Source organism: Xyrauchen texanus, chromosome 14 (genome assembly GCF_025860055.1).
Source record: "Xyrauchen texanus isolate HMW12.3.18 chromosome 14, RBS_HiC_50CHRs, whole genome shotgun sequence".
NCBI lineage: Eukaryota > Metazoa > Chordata > Actinopteri > Cypriniformes > Catostomidae > Xyrauchen > Xyrauchen texanus.
In genome coordinates, this window is record NC_068289.1 from 42,478,729 (window position 1) to 42,488,294 (window position 9,566).

At 34.7% G+C, this 9,566-nt stretch overlaps 1 protein-coding gene across 1 annotated transcript; it reads right to left on the reverse strand.

Moving 5' to 3' along the window:
- Positions 1–1,842: 1,842 nt before the first annotated feature.
- LOC127655321 (kinetochore protein Spc25-like) lies at positions 1,843–9,095 on the reverse strand. Its single transcript, XM_052143067.1, has 7 exons — positions 9,016–9,095; positions 6,925–7,087; positions 5,055–5,120; positions 3,310–3,456; positions 3,039–3,143; positions 2,841–2,939; positions 1,843–2,331 (listed from the first exon to the last, which is right to left on the reverse strand). Exons 2-7 carry the CDS (start codon positions 7,079–7,081, stop codon positions 2,195–2,197), a joined length of 711 nt encoding a protein of 236 aa, XP_051999027.1. The 5' UTR covers positions 7,082–7,087; positions 9,016–9,095; the 3' UTR covers positions 1,843–2,194.
- Between the last annotated feature and the right edge of the window lie 471 nt (positions 9,096–9,566).

A 9,566-nucleotide genomic window follows, 5' to 3' on the forward strand; every position in this document is an offset into this window, starting at 1 on the left:
AGCACAATTATATTTCATTTATGGTATATTTTCTATGGTGATAAGCATATTTGTTAGTGTAATTTGAAAGCACATATGCTAATGCACCATTCATCAAACTATACACACGTCAAACGTTTTGAAACACAAACTCATTCTTTATTATAATATTTTTTGGAATAACATAAATGGAACTACGGGAATTATGTTGTGACTAAACAAAATCCAAAATAAACCAAAACTGTGTTATATTTTAGCATCTTAAAAGTAGTCCTTTACCTATAATTTGCAGAAATGTACTCTTGACATTTACTCAAACCTCTTCTTGATGTATCACCCTGGGATGCTTTTTAACTAGTATTGAAGTAATCCCCATCTATGCTATGCACTTAGTGGCTGCTTTTCTTAATTATTCAGTCCAAGTCATCAATTTAAAAAACTTTTATTAAATAAAATTTTAGTTTTATAATGAAATAAATGAATATGGTGTTACAGTTATATTTTTGTCAACAAAACTAATTTCAAACATATAAGCCAACGCCTTCAAGATCAAAATATTTTTAAGATCATGAGAATCATTTCAGTCAAGTGTTTCAAAACATATATATATATATATATATATATGGAATGCCCAATTGCCACTACTTAGTAGTTCCTCGTGGTGGTGCGGTTACTCACCTCAATCCGGGTGGTGGAGGACAAGTCTCGGTTGCCTCCGCTTCTGAGACCGCCAATCTGCGCATCTTATTGCGTGGCTTGTTGAGCATGACACTGTGGAAACTCCCAGCATGTGGAGGCTCATGCTACTCTCAGCGATCCATGCACAACTTACCACACATCCAATTGACAGTGTGAACCACTTATCGCTACCACAAGAAGGTTACCCCATGTGACTCTACCCTCCCTAGCAACTGGGCCAATTTGGTTGCTTAGGAGACCTGACTGGAGTCACTCAGCACACCCTGGATTTGAACTGTTGACACAAGGGGTGGTAGACAGCGTCAATACTCCCTGAGCTACCCAAGCCCTCATCCATAAAAATATATTAAATAATTTAGTTTTTTGTTAAATTCCTTAATCAGGTCTGGAATTTCACTCTATAGGCAAATGCAAGGCTCTATAACTTTACATCAGGGAGAGAGAGAGGACGATTTAAACATTAACTAAAGTAATCATTTAGGTCATTAATCTTACTAAATCAATCCACAACACCTGCTTTCTATTGACTTTTCCTCTGCAACCCGACAAGAGACATACTCGATATCTTTCAGAAAGAGGACACGGGCTGGTGGTTTGGTGAGCTGAATGGACAGAGGACACTTTCCTTCTACTTAAGTTGAGGAGCTGTCTATTTTTACCGTGGAAAAATAATTTGAAGCTTAGATCTGGTTTAGAGCATGTGAAGGAAGAGATAACTGACCGCAACGTGTTTAAAGATTCAACTCCAGGTTTTGACCCATGAATTTCTATGACTTCTCCAGTCATGTGTTGGTGCTGGATGAGGATCTAAACTTCATGTTAGACCGAATCGCTAATGAATCATTCAGAACAAGTGATTCATTGAAATGAACCAAAAGGAATATTCACTCACTCACAAGTCGGACGTTACAATGGCTTACAATTTTTTCTCTACAAGAGGAATATATAAAACATTAAGTCAATAAAATATTTAGACACAGCATAACTAGAAAATTGTATTCACCGTAGAACTTTTAAAATGGTATTTTCCTTGACTTTTCCAAGTCTGGAAAACAATTGTAAATGACCATGGAATCCCTGTAAACTAAATACAGCTGTGTGGATAGAGAACATTTCATCCAAATGTATTCCTTTATTGTGATAAACAATATTTTATCTGTGATTTGGCAGTTTTTTAAGTTTAAAACACCATATATTGCAAATGTTTTAGAATGAAATTCACACCAATGTGGTAAAAACAATATTTCAGCTTAAGAGTAAAAACAATTTTATTGTAGATTTGTTTTCCTTTCGCGTTAATTACTGGAGTTTAATAAATGTTTATTGCTAAAATAAATCAACAAATAAATGGACACAAAACTTAAATCAGATATTTCAGATTGACTGATGCAGGTAAATAAAATGATACATGTGATAACTATGCTTATAAATAGGATGTCTTAATCATTGACAGTCTCAAATGGATCTCACGAAGTGGTGATGGGTCTAAAATTAACAATCAGCAACTCCTCTTTAGTCAGGCCATCTTTGCACCACTATGAAGCACCACAAACTCTCTCCTGACATTAGCAAGGAAAGCAGAAAAATTGTTTGTCTCCTGCAGTCTGCGTTCTAGATGTGCCATTTTCTCCAGTGGAGGATCACAGGAGATGACTGGGGAAAAACAATAACTTTGATGTTTTAGCTCTTTTTCAGTCATTATAAAAGTAAAAATTAATGTAGCTTATTTTAAAAGAATATGGCTAACTATATAACATGCATAACACGTCAATAACAAACATCATAATTTATATAAGTGTAAATGCTCATGTTTTTCCACCATTTTAACCAACGTTTTGCCTTCACTGGTTCTTTTTAAATGGCCCTGTGGTCTGATTAATACATTTTCAAAAGTACAAATATTCCACAAAGTCTCTCAATTAATATATATATATATATATGTATATATATAAAACATGTCATTGCATGACCGTCAATTTCCCAAACGTCTTAAATATCAACTTATATTTTGATATGTCAATATAAAAACTAAATGCTTTTGCTTAATCAAATGCAGGAAGTTATTGGTTAATTCAAAAATACTTGATTGGTAAGTGTATGTTTTTTTGTTTAATTACAAACAAGTATAGGTAAATTAAAAAGATCGAAAGAGGAGTATTTACTGTGGTAAACGCCCTCCGCATCGAGCTGTAAGAGGAACGAATGGACGATGTCTGGATCTTTACGACTGATGTTCCTGAAGACAAACTGAAGCTTCTCACCTGCACATAAATACGTGTGTTGTTGGTACAAGGACAATGTGAATTATTTATTCAATGCATCATCAGAAATTCAGCCTAAACCTAGAAAGTAGACTTTACCTTGGATTTTTCTTATCTCAAGACTCAGGTGTTTCTGAAAGACATCCTTACATTTGTTCAGCTTCTTCAGTCTGTCTTTGTTGGCTTTATTTTGTGACTGAATCACTATAAAAAAGGTATGAAACAACCACGTCAGATTTTAGTAGCAGAATTTCTGAATTAAATGTTAGTTTAGATTTTACTTTGCAATTTAACTTAAAGGGGTAGTTTACCCAAAAATGATGTAGTAAAGGCTATGTCATTGAATGAGAGGAAAGAAAGAGCCACACACATTCCCTGTTTTTGGCCTGATCCTTCTTCAGCTTCTCAATCCTCTGAATTAAGAGTGCTTTGTGGTGCTCCTTGTCTTCAATCTCCGAACCGACCTCAAGATGTTCAGTCTTCTTCTCTTTCAATAAAGATGTTTTATCCTTCAAATCTATTAAAAAACCCAAACATGATTATTTGACTGCCCAATACAGACAACACAAATATTAAATTAGTCATGTGAAAACATATTTGCCCCTTCCTGATTTCTTCTATTTTTGTATATTTGTCATACTAAATAGTTTTAGATCTTCAAACGAGATTTAACATAAAACAAAGGTAAACCGAATAAACACAAAATAAAGTTTTCAAATATATATATATATTTATTGATCTAACACCAATATCACCCATGTAAAAAACTAACTGCCCCCTTAAACTTAATAGCTGGTTGTGCCAAATTTAACAGTAACAACTGCAACTGAAGGCTTCCTATAACTGGAGTTCAGTCTTTCACAACAATGTGGTGGAATTTTGTCCCACTCTTTGCAGAACTGCTTTAGTTCAGCCACATTTTCAAGCATGAACTGACCGTTTAAGGTCCTGCCATAGCATTTCAATCGGGTTTAAGTCAGGACTTTGACTAGGCCACTCCAAAACGTTTTAGCTTCTTTTGAGCCATTCAGAGGTGGACTTACTCCTATGCGTTGGATCATAGTCTTGATGCATTTTGCACTTGAGCTTCAACTCATGGACTGATGACCGGACGTTCTTCTTTAGGATTTTCTGGTAGAGAGCATAATTCATGTTTCCCTCAATTATTGCAAGTCACCCTGAAGCAGCAAAGCATCTCCACACCATCACCATCATGCTTGACTGTAGGTTCCAGATGTAACGGGACCCCTGTCTTCCAAACAGTTCCACTTTTGACTCATCAGTCCACAGAACATTCTCCCAAAAGATTTGAGGATCATCAAGGTGTGTTTTGGCAAAATTCAGACGAGCCTTAATGTTCTTCTGGGTTAACAGTGGTTTTTGCCTCGCCACTGTTCCATGGATGCCATTTTTGCCGAGTGTCTTTCTGATAATGGAGTGATGGACAGTGACCTTTATTGATGTGAGAGAAGCCTGCAGTTTCTTGGATGTTGTCCTTGGCTTTTTGTTGACTTCGCTGTGCTCTTGGAGGAATTTTGGAAGGTTGGTCACTTTTGGGAAGGTTCAACACTGTGCCAATTTTCTCTATTTGGAGATAATGGCTCTCACTGCAGTTCTTTGGAGTCTCAGAGCATTTGAAATAACTTTGTTACCCTTCCCAGACTGATGTATTTCAATCACCTTTTTCCTAATTTCTGGAATTTCTTTCAACCTTGACATAGTGTGCTACCGGGTGAGACCTTTTAGCCATCTTCCTGCTGCTGAAGGTGTTGATTTGATTGAACATGGCTTTTAGTAATCAGGCCTACATGTGCCTAGTCCATCTGAACCCCATAATGAATGCAGTTTTGTAGATTATCTACCAGGGCAAATACTTTTTCACACAGGCCCAGTTGGTATTGGATATCTTTTTTGCTTAAATAACATTATCATTTAAAAACTGTGTTTTGTGTTTATTCAGATTGCCTTTATTTTATGTTAGATTTTGTTTGAATTTTTAAAACAATTTAGTATGAGATATACACAAAAACAGAAGAAATCAGGATGGGGCAAATACTTTTTCACAGCACTGTACTGTTGTGTTGAGTCAGACGAGTATGCCTGCCATCTTCTCACCTTCTTGGTATGCATGTATTCTGTCAAACATGGTTTCATCCTCCTTGCATTTCTTTACGCAAGTACCTGTGTAGAGAAAATTAGCAAATTTAAACACTTATAAAGGGCTGGGCAATACATTAAATATTCACAATAAATTTTCATAACTCAAAAGTATTAGAAGCACGTGTTTTAATAGCGATTTAAACATAGAAAAACATTAGATATGCATGAATCCGTTCAAACTGTACGTTTCAATTAATAAAAAACTATTGATTTATGTCATTCAAAAATGTCTACAGAAGTTACTGCATGGTATTGTCACATATCAAAACTTTTTAGTGCACTTTTTTACCATGTGTTTAAATGATGTTGTGTTCATTTAGTGAGAAATAGTGTGGAAAACATGCCTAGATTTTATTGTGTTTAACTTTGCGCATTAAACATTTAGAATCTAATTAGTTGAAATAATGTGCTTGAATAGGGGGGAAAAAATTACTTAAATATTAAGGAATATTCTGGGTTCAATACAAGTTAAGCCCAATCGACAACATTTGTGACAATGTTGATTACCACAAAAAATTATTTTAATTCGTCCCTCATTTATTTAACCCTTGTGTTGTGTTCATTTGTGCTAACACATTTTGAGTTCCCGGTCAAAAATGACCGGCCCACTAAAATTGTTTATAAATCTCTCATATTGCATATATTATCCCAAGATATTGCATTAGATCTTTTTGTCAACTTATTTTATTTTTAGTAATTATGACTTCTTGTACTTCTTTTTAAAAAAAAAATTTTATTGATAGAATTAATTGAACTAAGCTTATTCTGGGCTACAATCTGGACATTACAATGCATATAAGCTGATCCTACCAATTCTTAAATAAATGCTTTTAATTTGCTGACAAATTAGTTTTGTTTGTTACCACAACAATTATATTCAGAGTTTTGGTTAAAACGTAAAAAAGATGATATAGCCATGTGTTGTATATCGTTTGTTAGTAAAATGCAATGAGCAAATTTGTTTCACTCAGAGGCCAAACTGCAGTGAATTTTAGTGTATGAAATTCCCACTGACACACATAAATATAATAAATAGAGTGTCTTTTTGTCATGTTTTTCCTGATTATTTCCTATTATAATTTTTTATGTTGTGTGAGTTTGTGTGTGCACACGTCCGAAAACTTTGTGTTTGCAAACACACATCCACTAATGTGCTCATCTAAAGGATTGGGATGCTCCTGAACACTTAATATTTCTGTATTTTGTAGTCTAATCCATTAATTTCCAATGGCCGGTCATTTTTGACCAGGAACACAACAAATGTAACAAAGTTAAATAAAAACCAAGAAAATGGGGAAAATGGCTCCAATTGTTTTGTGTTTTCAGATAACATTTGTGTACAAAGTCAAGGCATTTCATTCCAATTGGATTAAGTTAAAATGACAGGAACACAACAGAAAAAAGCAGTTTTAGTATTTAATTTCAGGAATTTATAATGGAAGTGAATGGGGCCAGTACATACACACTAGATTTAAGCCACGAGACTTAAACATTATTCATTAAGATTTGTAATGTTTCGATGTAATGTTTCTGGACTGGCCCCATTCACATCCATTTTAAGTGCCTTGCTTTTTGTCAAATAGAGGAGGGACGAGTCTAAATAATTTTTTGTGGAATGCCAGAAATGCTGATATTGAACTTAACTTGCATTGAACCCAAAAACATTCCCTAAAGCCAGTTCAAACAAAGTACATTGAATATCTTAAAAAGGCTGAAAAATGTCAACGTATAATTTTATGTTGTTTTTTTGCCCTGCACTATATAAACACCCGTATACTTATATGTCCTTCCAAACAGTCCAGACAACAACAGAGTGATCACGCACCCAAGACAGACTTCATGTAGCGTCTGTGTTCTTGACAGAGCTCTGCAGCCGTGTCATTGAGCACCTCTCCCATCGCCTGATCGAGCAGTTTGGTCCGGATCTCCTCCAGCCTGCTGTTGAACTGCTCCACCACATTATAATCTCTGATAGATGCCATACTGAGCTGCAAATCCAACAAAACAACAACAGGTCACATTCAGGGTATGTTTACTGCATATTATTAAACACTGTCTAATCTAATCCAACCTAATTTTGATTATTATATCCCACGTTAGTAGAAAACCAGGGAATATTTTAGGGAATTTCAAGACCTGGAAAAGCCAAGGAAATGGTTTAATATTCCTGCTGGGTACATTATAAAATAACTCAACCCTCCTTTTCTTAAAAAAATAAATAAAGCACAAATCTGGGTACAGTAAGACAACACAGCTCCAATTTAAAAACATGCAGTTGGGGTGGTGTTATTTTTTTAACTACATTTATGAATAAAGGTTTGAACAAAATATCAAATGATTTCAAATTAGATTATTAGACCAAAATTCACAATATCACAAGAAATAAGGGCAGAATTTTTTTTTTGTGTTTTATCCAATTGTATGTATAATCAACAGTTTCTGCATCAGTATGGCACATTTAGCATTTGTTTGAGTTAACAACATGATCTAGTTATGTTCAGCTCTACTATATTTAGTCTGCAAGAATTTGCTCTTTGTGAGTTTATATCTCTATAATAATTATTTAAATCACGAGCAAGTATAAATTCATGTGGCAAATCATGTGGAAACCATGTACAGCTCTGGAAAAAATTAAGAGACCACTGCAAAATTATCAGTTTCTTTGGATTTGCTATTTATAGGCATGTGTTTGAGTAAAATTAACATTTCTGTTTTATTCTATAAAGTACTGACAACATTCCTCTCAAATTCCAAAACAAAATATTGTCATTTAGATGTAGAAAATTACAACTGGTCAAAATAACAAAAAAGATGCAGTGTTTTCAGACCTTGAATAATGCAAAGAAAACAAGTTCATATTCACTTTTAAACAACACAATACTAATGTTTTAATTTAGGAAGAGTTCAGAAATCAATATTTGGTGGAATAATCATGATTTCCAATCTTAGCATACTCTATACCAGTCTTTCACGTCACAAAATGAACATAATTTTGACTTACCAAAGCAAATCAAGACATTAGTGGCACCAAAACAAATTTGCAATCTTTGGCCCAACCAATGATTGAAACAATCATTACTTTTGCAATTTCATTTAGTGCTGCTAGCGGTATAGAATTTACACACTTCACTTGAAATGTTCCCAAACCTTTTGTATTTTTGACACTATAGCACATGTGTTTTTAACTAATAGGGACTCCTGAAGTGACCAGTTTCTCTCTCTACCAGTCTTTTTTTTTTTTTTTTTTTGTCTTGCAGGATTGTTTTTTTTTTCCAGTAGGACAATGCTCCATGCCACACAGCCAGGTCAATCAAGGTGTGGATGGAGGACAACCGGATCAAGACCCTGTCATGGGCAGCCCAATCTCCAGACCTGAACCCCATTGAAAACCTCTAGAATGTGATCAAGAGGAAGATGGATGACCACAAGCCATCAAACAAAGCTGAGCTGCATTAATTTTTGTGCCAGAAGTGGCATTAAGTCACCCAATAGCAATGTGAAAGACTGGTAGAGAGCAAGATGCATGAAAGCTGTGATTTAAAATCAGGGTTATTCCACCAAATTAAAATGACCAGGAACTTGATTTCTTTGAATTATTCGAGGTCTGAATACACTGCAACTTTTGACCAGTTGTAATTTTCTGCAAATAATTGCTCTAAATGACCATATTTGAATTAGGAAGAAATGTTGTCAGTACATTATAGAATAAAATAAAAATCTAAATTTTACTCAAACATACTTATAAATAGTAAATCCAGAGAAACGAATGATTTTTCCCAGAGCTCTATTATATCTATATACGTGATTAGAGATCTCCAATCGGATGTCTTTTTTGTCTCATTTATAAACACTGCGACTGTGCTAATATTGGTAAACTATCGTTTTAATATGCATCACGTCTATTTAATTAACTCACCAGTTGTATGGAGCCAAAATGAAGGCAACTTTATTGTCGTTGTTTTCAAAAATCCGCGCGCGGAACGTCAACAACAGTTGATCAGGAAATGACGTCAGTTAAACGCGACGCGTCGCGTCATCATTATTACAAAATAGTTGCATTATAATGGTAGTCTTCACTGTTAATAGTATACATATAACATTAATTTATCGCACTTGTTCCCTATGCATATCAAAGATTTATTTCATTTTCCTTCTTTCAGTGGTGTGTTATTGTTCCTGCAATGGCCATATAGAGCGGCGCCCTCTAGTGTCTGCTGCAGGAACTGCACTGCGCATTGTGTTGTTTTTTTCCTGTGTATCGTTTAAGAATGGTCTGATCTATTGTGGTAACTTTTTTCTTTATTCAAACTTCTGACCAACAAAATGAGACAGTTTATCACATGACATCCCAGCTAAAATATGGTAATGTTAACATTGGCTTGCATATGATGGAGCACTAATCATTCCTCAGGGTTGGGGAGTAACGGAATAAATGTAACGGGATTAAGTATTTAAAATACAAAATAT

Coding starts and splice junctions, on each gene's coding strand:
- LOC127655321 (XM_052143067.1), bottom strand. CDS start 7,081: ATGGCATCTATCAGAGATTATAATGTGGTGGAGCAGTTCAACAGCAGG. Junction 5,121..6,924: donor CTACATGAAGTCTGTCTTGG/GTGCGTGATCAC, acceptor TTCTCTACACAG/GTACTTGCGTAAAGAAATGC. Junction 2,332..2,840: donor TGCGGAGGGCGTTTACCACA/GTAAATACTCCT, acceptor GTTTTTCCCCAG/TCATCTCCTGTGATCCTCCA.